This window comes from Clavelina lepadiformis, chromosome 9 (genome assembly GCF_947623445.1).
Source record: "Clavelina lepadiformis chromosome 9, kaClaLepa1.1, whole genome shotgun sequence".
Classification (NCBI taxonomy): Eukaryota; Metazoa; Chordata; class Ascidiacea; order Aplousobranchia; family Clavelinidae; genus Clavelina; species Clavelina lepadiformis.
The window spans coordinates 12,518,331-12,534,996 of NC_135248.1; the positions used below are offsets into that span (position 1 = coordinate 12,518,331).

Consider the following 16,666-nt stretch of genomic DNA (forward strand, 5'->3'; position numbering starts at 1 on the left):
CATTGAGGTTGACATATTGCTTTGTTTTATTAAGTTATTTGTTCGATTTGGGCCAAGTATTTCAATAATTTTGCTACGATTAATATACAAAAAATGCTGATAAAAAATAAAAACTAGAATACGGGAAGTTGGAAACAGTAATAACAACAACATGTAATAACAGTTACAAACCTAACTTAAACCGATATATAACAAGGGTTCTTGACAGGAAAACTGCAAAAGCGCCACCTTGTATGAAATAAAAAATAGTGGGTGCAATATAAGTGTGCTACCTATATCTAACTTAAATGCATGCTGGTTTAAAAAATTGTGAGTTAAGACAGTCATCTGCTTGAAAAATCACTTCTAAGGGAACGAAACCGTGACGAGCTTCGTCTTTTAATGCTATTCTTGACCTCTGATTTTGCTGGGTGCACTTTACTTGACATCTTGCCGCTATTACAGCAGCAAAAAGCGGCGAGCCTTGCGAAAATCCTGGTAAAGAAAACAAGTTTTGTAAAGTTGTTAGTTATGTTCTGTGATTTTGCAATCGCAATTTACAGGTCGTAAAACCGTGAGATCATATCTCATAACAGCTATTATAGGGAAGGGCAGAATCCATACGGAAGCTGTAATCCTGTTTGTAATGGACGCCACATACTTTTTGTATTCCTTTCTAAACTGTGTGTTCATTGCTGCATAAACGATTGGATTGATCATAGACGTTAGCCATTGTAGGTCGGATGTGGCCATATGGACTTCTGGTGCCACGCTGTCGTAATCCGTCACCAAGTTTAAGAAAGCACTGGAACGTTATTAAACTTTTTAAACACTTTAGTACATTTATTTATGCGTTAAAAACTTGACATTTGTCTCAACTTAAAACCCTTGTAGGGAAGTTAGTAAATTTTGTAAGACTTGCCCTTCGATCTATTGCCTTGTAGAAATAAACATCAACATCCATTGCATGCTGCTGTTCCAGTTCGTATTTGTGAGAATTATTACTTGACTTACCTTGGTAGAGCGCACAGTGCAAATGTTGCACAAATCACGGTGCACATGTAAAGAAGTTGCCTTTGAGCTTTCGCGTGTTGAACCGACCTTTTTGACTTGTTTGCCTAAAAGTAAATTTTTTAAATGCTTTCACTATAATCAAAATGTAACTTTACCGATTATAAAAAATATGTCTATAGCTAAAGACCTATACACCATCGTTTAGTTTAGAAAGTTAAAGTTGTGTTAAATTAGATTTTTGCTTAAAGTACTCACGAAACGGCTTTTCATCGTTCCTATTTTACTAATTGCGGCCGTTGAAAACGCTCTCCTTCAAGCAAAAAAAACAAAAACATGGGTTTAAGTGAGGTCAGAAGCTTAACATTAGCTTGGTACTAGGTGGTGGCAAAGTTATCTCTAAGTCAAATATTTGTGATGGCAAACAATCAGTAAAGCTTACTTTCGCTTAAAACTTGACTTTGTCAATCTGGATGAAAATCTAGATTGCTTCTTGAGATAGTCAGTTATGTCAGTATGGTAGTTTTCTGTCGGCACACTTAAATGCCTGGGCCGCGGTAGCGGTAGCGGCTTTACAACGGATGTCTGAACATTACCTTCAGCTTTACTGTTAGAACTTTCAGTGTTGTTTGTATTTGCTGAAGGTTCCAAGGAAACCTTTCTTTCCACGAAAGTTCGAATGTTCTTCAAATTGGAGAAGGTCACAGCGCGTTGTTTAACCGCACGTAAAGAATAAACCTTCACATTTTCCGAATCTTCCGGAAGACTTGTTGGCAAGCTGGGTAACGTTTTAATGTTTCCTGATGAATTTCGTCTGCACAGTTTCGCGTGGCGCGTCGATACCGACTGCCTACGCAGAACCGCGACTTCGTAATCAGCACTGTCCGTAGTAAACGCTTGTCCGCGATGTTCTGTTTCGCTTGAAATTTCACGAAGTCTCCAATCCAAAGCTTCGGTGGCCGTGTTTACCGCAGGTTTAACCATGTTCCCCACAACAGGGTATTTCGGTGTGTCGGCTGTACTTCTAGTTGGGCTCCTTGAAGTTTCGTAACTAAGCTTAAGCTCGTATTGGTTGCTTGTTGAACGCATTGGTGACGACGCCGCTAGCTTTGTATCCGTTGTGAATCCGTTTCCAAAACTGCTGTCGCATCTGTCGACTGTAAAAAGTGGAAAACATTGTTATGTCTGGGCTTTAAATGACTTTCAAGACTAGATAAAAGTGTATGAGTTGCTTGTGGAGGTCACCGTGTATTTTTGGGTTGTCCACCGAGGCATGGCTTCTCTTGACTGTTGCAAACATGGAGCCATATAAAGCAACCATGCACATGAATGGAAATAATTGGAAGAATATGCGCATGATTAGGGAATAGACGTCTGAAAAACCTTGGTTCCTGTAAATAAAACCCAAACCCTACACTTTAAACAATCGTCCATATTTCTTGCGTACAGAAAAAACAAAGTTTGAAAACGCCATAGCACTTATTTATAGCATGGCATAACCTTGATTGAATATCAGGGAATGCGAAGTACGAGATGATGCACTTGTTACAGTAAATCAAAAAAAAATCGTTAAACAAGGAAGTCTATTGTGATTTACTGCATACAAAAGATATATGGTTCTATTTTATTTGTGTACATAACTTGTTCAATACCTCGTATATGAGCATAAAAGTGCGTTTTGCCACCACCCAAACCCGTCGGTAAACAGCAGAGGTAGCAGACAAAGCGGGGCAAATACCCACATGATCACCGCTGTAACGCGGCGGCGTCGCTGAGAATATATGACTCGGTACGCCGCGTGTGGACGCGATACGTGCATATATCTGCCAAACAATTGAAGTGTACAACAGAAACATAATTAATTTCTGTGCAACATGGGTAACGTAGGCAAAGAAATTCATATTAGATGCTTCGTACAACGCATGCTTTATGTATAAAAGGGTTTTCTTTAATACAACTTCTGTAAGTAGCCAACCTGTTACAGGAGATTGCCACCAGGAAAACAGCCGACGTATAATGGGCTGAGTAATAGAAGTACCCGAATAGTTCGCATGATACTGGCGAGAATAGCCAGTCCAACTTAGCGTATCCTGCAAAATATTCATATAGTTGATTGATAACCATATATAACTTCCCAAAAGAACGCTGTTTTGCCGTATTTTTGAGCCCTTGTTGTCGCCAACAATCGATAAACTAATTATCAACTGTAGTGCGATAGAGGAAACACATCAGTCATCGCATCTGCAGATTAAACAGAGGTTGAAACTTACCGTTCACAATGAATGGTATTATGATGGACGACGTGAAGAGGTCCACTGTGGCTAAATGCACAATTATCAAGTTAAAAGCGGTCTTCATTTTCGGGTTTGAATAGTAAGCTGCTATCGCCATCACATTTCCGGCAGTACCTGCAAAACAGAACTATGTTATTCCTGCACAACACTTTTAACAACAAGCATGTCACAAAAAAATAGTATACTTTCAAATTTATATTTAATTTACTGCTCAATTGCTTTCATACGAAAAGTACTCGCCACATAATAGGCGTGAACTCTAAAGCAATCGAGTGAGCGTATTGTCAAGTACACAATTTAACGCCATGTAGACAAATACACTACAAACGGAATATTTTCACAAGAAAAGACACCGCGGATAAGAAGTCTATCCGCGTTGCAGCATTAGATCTCTGGAGCCAGACAAAAGGCGTTTTTGTTTATTTAGAGAAGATGAGACAGTCTCGAATTATGATGAAATAAATTACACAGGCTACTGTTCGAACGCTTACCGGCTAAGGAAACGATAATGCCAACGCAAATGCCCAAATAGCGGAACTCCACGGCGGGCAACGTCATCGTTCTTGTTTTCTAGAAGCACGACGTCACGAGAGATGTAAAGCTGCTTTTCAGCTGTTTGTGTTGTTATAAGCACGGCTATATACCATGGCCTTTATTGCTCCATTCACAAGACGGTTTACACTTGTATTGCCAGTAAGATGCTCTGAAGATTTACATAGATCTTGTTTGAATTGATATTTTTATTAACTACGTAGACACCCCCTCTCCTTGACTTCGAAATAGAACGATAAACACCTAAGATTTTGAATAACAGAACTGCCTGTACGTTTCATAAAAGAAATATTAGACCTTTACACTAGATGGGCCTGCTAAAAATATCAATGCTCAGGGTGCGAACTAACTTGTAAAAATTTTAACCAGAAAATAGGCGATTTACTGATCTTTCAGTAAAATGGAGTCACGATTTATGGCATAACATGTTATATTAATCTGCCCACTTGTACTTTTAATCATTGCTTCCGCGACGTTAAATTAACGTTTGTCTCACTGCGTCAGCTATTGATAAGCTGCATTCACTCGGCCTGCCAAATATCAATTCGTCCACCAAATAGCCTGCTCAATCATACAACTTTCCGATATACTACGGTTGAGACCGTTGAACACCATTTCCAGTTGCGGCAGCCGTGTTTTTCGTTCTCAACGCCTACCCACTACCAGTTCAGTAAAATCACACCACTCCACCATGTTTCCTTTGGTAGGAGGTGGGATACCTTTAAAATGCTATACTGACATGTGTAGTCGTTTAGAGGTAAAACGCATTCTACTAATACCAGCGTTATAGTGAATGCTCAGCGGTTTTCTCGTGTTTTAACATGCATAGGCCCAGGTTATTATTCTCAATCTTTTGTTAAACCCTGTTTTTATTCTATCTAGTTTTTATGGTTACAACCATCCAAATAGTTTACTGTTGTATTATTCAAAAGCTGGATAATAAATGCAGTATGCTACGTGTTTATCAAGTGCTCGTTTACCAATGAAGCGAATTCTCATAAACTGACTAACACGTACTGGCCTGTGCGCCATAAAGATTTGTTGACTGGTATCACACAAAGCTTTATTGACTTCGACCGACATAGAAACGTAAGCACTGCGTCATTGCTAATAATTCAAATACCACTTCGTTTTATATAAGCCGTTATTCTGCTTTTAAGTCTTGGAAATTTAATTACTTGAGCAATCAGTTTACCTGAAACTAGTGAATTCTAAGCCACTATCTGCTCGCGGCAAGGTGCTATAGTGTTAATAAGGTTTTATAGAAACAAGCGCGTTATATATACTTGTTTGGTGTCAGCAATACACGCGTTAAACTTTCCCGGTTGTCTCCTTCCCAATGCAAGTGCTGTTACTCAATTCGGGGAATGCCGGTTAACATCTCGTCTATTCAGACATTTGCTATTTATGGCATTACGCTACGCATTTAGGGTTGCAGCCATAACTTGGCTAACTTTTACTTTCCTTGTGATTTTACTTTGTACTTTCAATTCCTTGTCCAACGTCCACCGTTTGCTGCTTGTTAATATTTAAAACGCGAGTTCGTCATTCGAAACAGTTTTATTTTTGCAAAGCTGAAACGCCGTTGTCGGTTTGGAAAGTATTCTGAACATGCGATGGTGCCTATTCCAATGCATAGGCGGGGAATATGTATAACGGGAATGCGGAACTGCGTCGGAAATATAATAATATTACAAAGCGCCAAAACATTCGTTTTACTGTCAAGCATTACAACACGATTACAGTATGATCTCTTGTGCTTCTTTTTGGTCGTTTGAAACAACAGTGACTTTGGTTTGATCGTTTTTGTTTGCAATTTCATCCGTAGGTGGTTGATTTTTTATCGCTGCGTTGGTAACATTTGCATCTGCTGCGGATGCGTCTGGTCTATTTGGTTGTCCGCTGACGTCATTGCTCGGAGCCGATTTGATCTCTTCCACCTTGCTTATGTCCTTTATTTCGGTAACTCTGAAATCTTCATCTGTAACCATCATTAAGTCTTTTTCCTCCTCCATTAGCTTATCCTCATCCGGAAGCGAAGGAGTTTGCTCCATCTTTATTTCCTCCTTGTCGTCATCATCATCTTCATTTTTCTCTTTAATGGGATCATAGCTTCTCATCATCACCTGTCCAGGTCTCCTGGAGTCAGTCTCCTCAAACTTCCATCGAAGCGTTCCGGAGTCGGCAAGATGAAATTTAGGCGCCCTACGTGCCGCACTAACCGGGTTTTGATTTCGCTGGAAAAAAATTGAATAGTTAAGTTCACGTTGAATTGCACATTATCCACCGTAACCTTTTACTTTACTTTACTTTATGAGAATTTCGATGTTTGAGTTTGTTAATTGCGAACAAATGTCAGGTGAATCACCATGTGATGAGTCGCTGATGAACGTGCGTTTGTATACCGCCATGATTTACCACAAAACCGTTTGGAAGTTGGTGTATATATATTTATGCATTATTTAACTCAAGGTTTGCATATTCTGTTTGCAGCTTCTATTGCAGGTTTACTTTCAGCAACTTAAACACAAACCGCGCACCAAACCGAGAAAAATACCACTACGTCATCAACTTTCTGCAGGCGAAAGAAACAGCGCCCACACATGCGCTTTGCAAAGACTAATTGTGTGACGCATTCTACAATGCCTTTTTTTCGTCTTGTAATAGAAGTATTGTCTTCTGAATAGAATGAAACCCACGTTTTATGTCGCAACCCGTGACGCATTTGCTGTTCAGCACGCATATAGAAAATATTTAACTAACGAAGCAGTTCGGTTGCTGGTTGGTATTTGCAGAACGCAGCGTTAACAACTTGTTGCCGGCGGAATATTTTATAAATTGCAATATGCCATATCTAAACAACTTTACCAAAATACTTACGTAAATAAGGTAGTCAGCCACATAAAATCGTGGCTTCCTTTAAATACTGCTACCGTGGTAGAACTTTAGTCTATGGCCTTAGTTTAGATAATTCCTGCCCATTTTAGGTTCAACCACAAATTTGAACCTTGGTATCGTGTTTTTCTAATTTTTAATTTGCACGCGTTTTATTTTTAGATTTAAATACACACAAATAGCATCTCACTTTAGATTGGTTGACTCCTTTGCGTCGAGGAACATCAAATCTGCTTGTAAGATCGTTTTGAGGTAACGGTCTTTGCGTGATTGGGCGCCTACTAGCGGTGGTCGTCTTTTGGAGCTTTTTCAGCGTAAAGTCTAAGAAGTGACCCTGCAAAACAGCGTTTCAAATTTATTTGAAGTTGGCATCTAAATATCATTTATTATTTTAATGAATGATTAAGAAACACCGACTTTGGCTAGGTAAGCAGTAAATGTTTAGTTTTTAGTTGAAATGAGGGAAAATTGAAAATCTTAACATAAAGACGTTATGCGTTAAATTTCTCAGGTTTTATACAGCCTGAAAAAAATGCTAAAAACCTCCGAAGCAGTCTCTTCATCCTCCATTGCTTTGTCCTCTTCAACAAATGCAACATTGTCTTCACCTTTTGAGTATCGGGTTTTGAGAGATGGCTTGGTATCCCTGGAAAGTTGATGTAAGTAATGAGTTTGGAAATAGTTGTGTCAGAAAATAATAAATACTAAATGCTATATGACAAATAAAAAAAGATGCTAGAAATACTAATTGGTTACTTTTTCGATGAGATCTTAGACTTCTTTTTGTTATTGCTGATGCTCCTCTTTAGTTTTCTGTTCCCAGACTTGTTACTACTCTTCTTGGCAGTATGTCTTTAACCAAATGAATTAGTCAGTTAGCGTTTATTGCTTCCTATTAAGCTTAGCCTTCGTTTCGGGCTTAACAGAATTACGTATTGCTTTAACGCCATGTATAGAAAATCATTCACTTTATAAGGTCCACCGACTTGTTTTCTTGAGTTTCGTTCTCTTCAACTGGAGCTCTTAGATCAGTACCGGATTTTTGATTTTCTCTCGAATTGTCTTTGTTCTTCCCGTACTCTCTCTTTTCCACCACGTAGTCTATCTTCTCTTCTCCGAGAAGTTGGTGGAAAATTGGATTGATGTTTGAGCGTTGATTGGAAGTGTTATCGTCGTGGTTGAGTCTATAATAATGAACCAACTGTTATAAACTTGTTACAATTGAATGCGAACAAAAATTTGCTACTGCAGAACACACTTCAATTCGTTTGATGTCGTTCTTTTAGGCTGAGATTGGTTCTGTTTCACCGACAATACTGTGAGTGTGACAGCACTTCTTGATTTCATAATCTTCGAAATCGCTTCGTTGTAGGAAGTCACTGCAAAGTTTTGTCAATCACAAAACGAAAGAAAGTTTTTTTTGTAAATGCTTATTAACCTTTGCCCTTTGCGTGGAACAAGAACAGTAAATGAAGCAGACTAAAATTGTGTTCAACCCGGTGTTAGTTTTAAACCTCACATCGAGTGACAGCAAGGGCGATTTTTGTTTAAAATTTCAAGCATGTTTTGGGCAAAATATTGAGCTTACTTTTAACGGATTCGCCATTTATTTCAATCAACCTGTCTCCCATGTACAGTCCGGCTATTTCTGCCGCACTTGACGCTTGGACGAATTCTATATAAAGTCCACGACTGTCCTCTTGGATACAGAAGCCGTATGAGCCATGTTTCTTCACGATCTGGTAAGATAAAATATATGATATCAATGATAAGTTGTTTTCTGCTACATGGAGGGATTTTGGCAGAGTTTTAGTTAATTTAGAAAGAGTTGGAATGAACTTGAAGTAAGTTGTAGCGGCACTTACGAGATATAGGAACTAATTCAGGTGGGTTTACAAAACACATTTCAAACATATGTTTTATTATGAGCTATGTCTGCTATTGTGTTTGTAATCGTCTCTACTGTAGCCTACGTATGTGTAATAACAAGTTTAGTCAAAAAACATAGACCTGCAGTTACAATAAAGATCGCCAGGTATCATTTCCATATACACACATATGTACAAGACTTTGCATATACCTCACATGTTCTTGGGACGGCGACTTCTTTTGCCTGTTCGACTTTCACACTGACAACATTCAGCTTAACTACTTCACCGCTATTTCGAACCATCGACACAACATCTTCATGACTCTTACTTTCCACGTTTTCTCCATTTACCTGGAGGAAGATATGACTGATGCTTGAGTTGTGTTCTCAGTAAGTTTGTGGCTGCTACTTAAATTTGATAGAGGTGTAACACAAATCAGCAAACCAGTGACGTCAAAGATACAAATTTTATTTGGAGCTTTATAGTTTTTTTTGTTCCAGAGTTTAACAAAAAATCATTATGATGTAATGATACCATTATCAAACGGTCTCTTATCTTCAGTCCAGCTCTATCCGCAGTAGACCCGATTGTCACATCTTCCATGTAATGGCCATTCTCATCAAACCAGAGATAAAATCCGAAAGATCCGCTCTCTTTGGTAATTTCAACATCGTGTGGTAGTTGGGCATCTTAAGAACCAAAACATATGATTTAACCGCTTTAAGTAATCTCAATCTTCATCGCTTAGGCCTACTATTAACTTAGATCAGATCAACAATCTTGCTACAAGCACTGGTATGGTCACCTTCTTCGTATTCTATGAGTAATTTGACTGTGTTTTGTCCATTCGCATGAATGCGCACCATCACTTGTTCATGATCTTCTTCTTCAACATTGGCTTCATTTACCTAATTAGAGTCACGGGAAATGAATCAAGAACTGAAAAAGCGGGAAACATAAATAAAACGTCAAACTCACACAGATAATCCTATCCCCATCCCTGATTCCAGCGATATCGGCAGGACCGCCCTTGCCGACCCAGTGTACCACGTGGCCTCCGGCCGAGTCGTCCTCCCCCATAAATGAGTTGGAATAAGCGAGATGGAATCCGTACCCGTCTTCGTCTTTGTCTTTTTTCAGAGTCACTTCGTGCGTTACTTGTTTCTTTGGTGATTTTAGTTTTGGGGTCGCTGCCTTCTCAGCGTCTGCAACTGAAGAAACATCACTGTATTTTGTACGACAGTCCTCAGGTATTAGACGGGCCAATTTAGTTTAAGAACGCACTGATGGATTTACAGCTATTAGTTTTGCCATTTTTACCAGGTTTCCAGTTGCTTTCTCCAGAAAATCTACTCTCCGCTTTCCTTGCGCAAACGTCGAGTCCTTTCTTCTTGCAGTAGAAGAAAGTCTTGGCGTCAACTGCCAAAATGTTGACGACATTGGTACAAGCTTTGATGCGATAGAAAACATCTTCATGAGTATCATCTTCGACATTTACACCGTTGATTTCAATGAGTCGATCGCCGCACCGTAAACCTGGATATTGGTAAATTGGCGTGGTTTCTCAGACCTCTCAGTCATCATGTAAACTAGTAAACTGTACCAAAATGATTTAGAGTTTTAGACTGAGGTACTGAGAATAAAGTAAGTACCTGCTTTGTCAGCCGGACTGCTTATAGTGACGTTTTGAACGAAGTGTCCACTTTCGTCGTGCCATAAATAGAAGCCGTAACCGCCTCGGTCTTTCATAACTTTGAACAAGAATGGCCTTCCCTGCAGCCCAAACTGATCTGACCGTTCATCAATGACAGTAAATGTTATTACGTTGCCGCTTTCTCGGATACGGGAAACCACCTTACACAATGAAAAATATTTTAGCATGTCGAAATCGCAACAAACATTATAGGTGTTTTTTCATAATAAAATTGAATACCTCGTCGTGGTCCACCCCTTCTACTCTGTCTCCGTTAATGCACAGGATTCTGTCACCGTCCATGAGACCAGCCAGTTCAGCAGGGCCCCCTTTCACGACCCTGTAATGGTAACACTTTAAGCTTTGTTATCGTTACTCAGAAAATTGACAGCGCAGAGAGTTCCTGTTGTCTTGTACAAAACTAGCTTAAAAAAGTTGAGTCTTTTCCGTAAACAATTAAACTACATTACCTTCGTATGATCTGACCATTTCTGTCCCTGTCAATTGCAAGGAAGAAACCGTGTTCTTCTTCGTCTGTCTTCCGTAACGTACATTGTCGCGGCGCACCGGTCGTAATGCTGGCTGCTGTGAAAATGCCCAATATTTAAACTAACTCATAATTGGACTCTTGCTGCAGCGCTTTGTCATCAAATCAAAGAAATAGTTGTGAATTTTGAATTGCACACTCACGTTTTACGCTCTTTTCACTCATAAAAGTAGTGAAACTTTGAGTTTCAGCCATAGATATGGAATCGGCGATGCTTAGTGTAGGACCTCTCAGTGAATTGTAGCCTGATTCCGGATCTTCTTTTGTAACAAACACCGGCTGCTCTGGTATAGATATTGCATCATAATCAACTTCGTCCATGCCCTAAAGAAAGACTAAAGTTGTATCGCCTGTGGTTTGAGATGATCCGTGATCTTATTACTTCTTGTATGCCCACACTTTTCTTGAACGATTCACACACTTTTATGTTTCATGAACCTTTATAGTCAAGCCCTTGTTTACCGTGTTTTTGAATTCCACAAGTTGTTTGTAATGTCGGGATGACTTGCTGTCAATCACCAGCAACACAACTTCATTCTCACAACCTCTCAGTTGGAGTAACATTTCTTCATGTGCTTCCTGCTCCACGCTTACGCCGTTCATTTGAATTACACGATCTCCAACCTAACGGCATCTCGTGATTAACCATATGGATAAAGATATTGTTTCATCACAATTAAAAGGGTTGAATTTTCGGAGGACTATAGATAAGATTATTCATGATCTAAAAACGCCAAAACGGATTATGACGTGCAATTTACAATATTATTTTATTCGTCGGTTGTTGAGATTATGGTTGATCGAACCTGGCAAGTAGCAATGACCTTTTTGGCTAGGTCAGGGACAGCTTGGTTATTAGCCGTGATTCATAGCTCAAATATTTACTTGATTTGTATTTAAACTCACTTTTAAACCTGCTCGTTCTGCTGGCCCACTTGGGTCAACTTCCTCAATATAATGCCCATCTTTCTTCCGGTCATATTCAACGCAGAATCCAAACGCATCTCTCTCTTTGAACATGCGGCAAAGACGAGGCTTATTTCTGCAAAAAGTGTTACGTCATTTTTATCGACTAGGTTCTACGTTCCCTTCTCACATTTGTTGCATAGATAGAAACAAGACTGCCATAAGGCAGACAACATTCCACAGACGGTAATGAATAGAAGTTATCGCCTTGAGCAGAACCTTTTATAGACTCGATCATAATCCTCATCGACTACGATGACGTGGGCACCTCTTCTGCTTCGGCTTATAGCTTCTATAAGCCTCTGATGGGGTTCGTATTCTACGTTTTTCCCATTCACTTCGACAATCCGATCGCCTATTCTTAACCCAGCGCGGTCTGCTGCACCTCCACAATCGACCCATCTCACCACCTGGAACATACACCAAGATGTAACAAACTGGCTGTTTAAGTTGCAAAAAATACTGATTTTATTTGTTTTGAACTTTGAATGTTGGAATTTTGAATATTTATTGACTTAGCTTACCTGCCCAATTCTGTCGTTGTCGATCACCACGTAGAGTCCAAATTCTTCTGCTGATTTCTTTGCAAGCCTGCAGTATCGTGGCTTCACGTCGCGTTTTGTCTTTCTTTTGGCTAAGTGCAATTAAAGTAGTAACCCAAAGATATGAGCATGTCCAGTAAATTTAACGCCTACCTGACGCTGTTAAGATGCAAATTATTTTTAAACAACTCGACTAAAACAATGTCCTTTTTACATTACTATAAAGTGGAGTGGAAAGTGTTTCATTGTTCATATATTGCGTTGTTGTTACGCGTGAGGAACTAAAAGATAAAATACCTTTTGGCGTTGAGATGTTTTGACCAGCTCTTCCAGAGAAGTAATTCACATCTAAGGAGGCGCTGATGGTCACTGCCTTTTTCCTTTTTAATAAAAAATATCACGATTGATAAAACCTAGCCTTGTAAAAACTAAGTTTCAGAAATAAATATTGAACTTTTACCGAAAAAATCCATCGGTTTTTGGGTCAACCACAAGCAGGTACAAAACTGATCCACTCATGCGTATCCTGTCCACAACCTCACGTGACTTTTCTTTTTCAATGTTCACTCCATTCACTTCGACAATTCGATCTCCAATCTTCAGACCTACACAAGAAGCCATCAATCTTATTTCCAGCTGAACTATCAAAGAAGACTCTTGGAGACTTTAACCAAGAGTTACCCGCTTTTTCTCCTGAGCCCCGAGGGACCAACTCTTCGATGTATTCTCCTTTCCTATCTTCTAGATAGAGAAGACTGAAACCGAAGCCAGAGTTTTGCTTGCTCACTTTGCACAGACGGGGTTTATATTCCAGTTCTCCTTGAGTAATACCTTGAAAATGAATCGAATACAGTACACTTGTTTATCTGTCTGCTGAAAGATCTGTGTTTATTTATGCAGTATAATGACCTCCGCTATCTTCACTCTGTCGCATTACCTTCGACATTTCTCAGATTTATAGAAACATTTCGGTCTTCGTACAGTGCACTTGTGATTGCGTCTATCACCAAAATCCGGATATCTTTGTCCGCCATTGCAAGCTTGTACTCTATCTCTTCTGAGTTTGCAGAGTGTGCCATCAGTCCATTTATCTGTTTGTTAACCATTTAAATTGTACAGCAAAGGTAACTCGACCTGTCAGTCATTCTACAAAGTTTGATTATAAAATGTACTAGGTCGTTGCAATTTACTTCAACAGTTTTGCAAGCTAGCACTAATCATTCCTTTATGGTTTTGAGTTCAACGTGCACTTCATGTTACAGATACGGATATGTTTGACGGTATTGCTTACCTCAATAATTTGGGATCCCTCACTTAAACCGGCAAAGTCAGCACACGATTCGGGTTCTACGTAAACAACCACATGACAGTTACGTATCTCGTCGAACATGACGCGAAATCCGAAATTGTTGTCACCAGCTTTTCTTACGATCCGATAAATCTTTGGATGCGGAAGATCTAAGACATAGGTATTACGCTACCACCTAAATTTGCTTGCTGTTGTTTACCAAATCATGGATCATCTTCTGCAAATCTGTCTGGGCTTATATTCTAAGGGCACTTTACTTTTGTATAATGTGTCTATGTAAGTATATTACCTCCAACAAATGGCAACGTCTTTCCATAGTCTTCGTATCCGCGCGTACTCATTGCATCAGAACTATAATTGAAACAGCCAAGGCACTGACAGTTCTTATAACGTTTAAAAATTGATAACTAAGATACTGAATAGGCGTAGGTTGATTAATCTTGCAAATGTAAACCGTGTCATTGCTAAGGAAAATATATTTATGCTATTTCTCACTCAATTAAACCGGATTCTTCGTTTTCAGTTTCATCGTCGTAATCGTATCTCCCTCCCTGAACTTTTAAGACAAAAGTAATTGTCATACAGGAATCGTATGTCCGTATCAGCAGTTGTGTTTTTAACAAATAATTAATAGTTAGCATAGTTACAACGGAAACTATTGGTAAAGTTTCTTTGAAAAAATTTTTGTTTTTGACAAAAAAAAACCCTTTTTGTTAATGCGAGACTTGCAAAAATATGCTGTGCTTACGTAAGTATACAAGATAGGTAGATCCTGCTATTACGCATCCAAGTTCCAAGATAAAGAGCATTGCTGTTCCGAACCAGATAGGCCAGTTAGTCAGTAGCCAGTTGACTTGTTCGTCTATCTTTTGCTTGCAACCCTGTCAGAAAAGTTATACTTGTAGCAGGCCAGGTTCACAAAACTAAGTGTTGGACGTGGACGTAGTAACGTCAACTTGTGCTAATTCCATGCCACCTACTTCGGTGTACGTCTGCACTAGCACTCTGTAATCTGTCTTCGTGGACCCGCTGTAGCAGAGTTTCCTTGATAAAGTAGCGTTTGCCAACATCGTAGCGAAATCTGTCGGCCGGTTTATCCCACAACATTTTAACTGGAAATGCAGCAAAATATGAGACTTTGAAGCCGTGAATTGTGGTGTATGTAATATCTTCAACAACATATTATTACAGCGTGTTGAACGTGTTCTACAATCTGCTTTTTCTCGTCACTTGTAGGATAAGAGAGAAAAGCTTGTTTGTACCAATCTTCCGCTTCTAGCCGTATCTGCCAAATATTGTTGTTTTGCTAAAACTATGAAATGACAGACTTGCACATTTATACTCAGTGTCTCAGTTTTCTTTTACTAAGAATCCTGTGCAAATGCCAGTAGCCTTCATGCAATGTAGCCTAAAGTGATTGAAATACTTGGACTTACCCTTCGATTGTTCTGAGCCAATAAGATGAGCCCAATAATCTCCGCAATGATAATGATCAAGAGTGAAATGACTGACTGAAAAAAGTCAAGTTAAAACTTTAAGTTGATGTTATGCATGGTGCGGATAACATCTTAGGCACTCTACTTTAGCTGTAGTACAGATTATCTTTTAACTTTTCTGCATTAGCTAATCTCTTTTATAAGTACTGTAGTTGAAGTTTTACCAGTGTAATCAGGATTTCGTTTTTCAAATTAGCCCCAAAAGTTCCAATAAAAGCCACAATTAGTAGCAGAATTCCAGTGACCAAAACGATGTACAACGCTAGGTGAAAAAATAAGCTCCTTTGAAGGATTGTATAAAGAAATTACAGAAATTTTTTATGTTAGGCATTTATTTAATCGCTGTTAGCCGTTCAATAAAAGAAGTGGTAAATAACTCACATGTACATCATATGTAACACTGCTATTGCAACAGAGTAACACAAGACTTTTTATATGTAATTTACTTATGTTAAGGATCTCAAAGGTCGTGAAGTAAGTTTTCGTAGCATGATCCACAAAAAGGAGCCAGATTCCCACGCTAATAATCGCACAAGCTCCAAACTATAATACAACATAAGGTTAAAAATGTTATCAAGCAGCGATGTCAGCTAAGGTGCCAACTCTGTGTATTGTCTAATGTTAGAAGAAGATTACATTAAACGTTTTTGTGTAAAGTTTCCTTTCTTGCTATCAGTATGTTTGTTATGTGTTACAACATTCTATAGTGGCTTCAGCTGTAGTTCACTAAATGTACGAACAACCATTCACCCATAGCAAGATATTGAAAATGACCATCAAAGTTCGGCTAATTACTCCGAAAATTCTCGTTCTGGTACAAGGATGGCAACATCTAAAAGTAGATAACAATAGGACATTTAACCAACTATGCTTACCCTTCACTGTACGTACGCCGTGCGGTAAGTGGTTACAGTTCAATGTGACTACAACAGAGCCATATGAAACCTTTACCGCCTATCACGTCATATCTTTAACATGTATTACCCCAGAACTGTGTGAAACTTGGACATGGCTTCTAAGCTTTCCTCTTTCGACATCAGAATGTGCAGTTGTAGAGTTTGAAAGGTGTGGCCTATAAGTTCCTGTCGGCAATTACATTCTGCTTATCCGAATACTTCTACGTAAACATTGTAGAAATTTCTATGCAATATGAAATAACGTGAAAATTAAATACTATGTGCTGAGGTCTTGAAATTACTGTCGATGCAAATTACGGAAAACCAAAAGCTTACTCGAATCACTTTCTCAATTTTAGTACTTCAGCTTTAAGACTAAAGTTTGTTACATTTCTTGGACTGGTAATTACACCCTATAAGCTTCAAAGTCCCTTTTATTAACCTATCTCGTTTTTGTAATATGGTGGCAATATTTACGAAATATAACCTCTTTTCTTTAAACGCCACCAACAAGCAAGCCTATGTTTTGCTTTAAATATAAAACGCTCTGTCATATCGTCATTTAGAGCTTTAGAATGCCTGAGGCTATTTTACATGGTTGATTCTTCTCGCTTG

The 16,666-nt window shown here is 38.9% G+C and overlaps 2 protein-coding genes across 4 annotated transcripts; both read right to left on the reverse strand.

The window, feature by feature from the left end:
- Nucleotides 1-8: 8 nt before the first annotated feature.
- LOC143470117 (uncharacterized) lies at nucleotides 9-5,075 on the reverse strand. The gene is made up of 10 exons (XM_076968022.1): nucleotides 3,776-5,075; nucleotides 3,261-3,398; nucleotides 2,966-3,080; nucleotides 2,643-2,813; nucleotides 2,236-2,381; nucleotides 1,433-2,147; nucleotides 1,249-1,303; nucleotides 994-1,097; nucleotides 641-784; nucleotides 9-474 (listed from the first exon to the last, which is right to left on the reverse strand). Exons 1-10 carry the CDS (start codon nucleotides 3,840-3,842, stop codon nucleotides 324-326), a joined length of 1,806 nt encoding a protein of 601 aa, XP_076824137.1. The 5' UTR covers nucleotides 3,843-5,075; the 3' UTR covers nucleotides 9-323.
- Nucleotides 5,076-5,377: 302 nt separating this feature from the next.
- On the reverse strand, nucleotides 5,378-16,312 carry LOC143470116 (uncharacterized). Of its 3 annotated transcripts, none has more exons than XM_076968019.1 (35): nucleotides 16,140-16,312; nucleotides 15,906-15,987; nucleotides 15,602-15,698; nucleotides 15,320-15,417; nucleotides 15,096-15,170; nucleotides 14,849-14,944; nucleotides 14,640-14,771; nucleotides 14,408-14,540; nucleotides 14,155-14,215; nucleotides 13,949-14,010; nucleotides 13,642-13,808; nucleotides 13,288-13,441; nucleotides 13,032-13,181; nucleotides 12,811-12,955; nucleotides 12,648-12,730; nucleotides 12,333-12,442; nucleotides 12,028-12,218; nucleotides 11,749-11,884; nucleotides 11,305-11,466; nucleotides 10,986-11,166; nucleotides 10,766-10,877; nucleotides 10,536-10,635; nucleotides 10,255-10,456; nucleotides 9,923-10,138; nucleotides 9,581-9,813; nucleotides 9,408-9,510; nucleotides 9,137-9,291; nucleotides 8,812-8,952; nucleotides 8,320-8,470; nucleotides 7,990-8,110; nucleotides 7,700-7,915; nucleotides 7,488-7,583; nucleotides 7,275-7,377; nucleotides 6,922-7,065; nucleotides 5,378-6,073 (listed from the first exon to the last, which is right to left on the reverse strand). In XM_076968019.1, the coding sequence occupies exons 1-35, from the start codon at nucleotides 16,190-16,192 to the stop codon at nucleotides 5,576-5,578; spliced, it is 4,959 nt and encodes a 1,652-aa protein (XP_076824134.1). In that variant the 5' UTR covers nucleotides 16,193-16,312; the 3' UTR covers nucleotides 5,378-5,575. The 3 variants fall into 3 exon arrangements, with proteins under 3 accessions (XP_076824134.1, XP_076824136.1, XP_076824133.1); XM_076968021.1 differs by having other exon boundaries at nucleotides 7,718-7,915; nucleotides 10,766-10,880; XM_076968018.1 differs by having other exon boundaries at nucleotides 10,766-10,880.
- Between the last annotated feature and the right edge of the window lie 354 nt (nucleotides 16,313-16,666).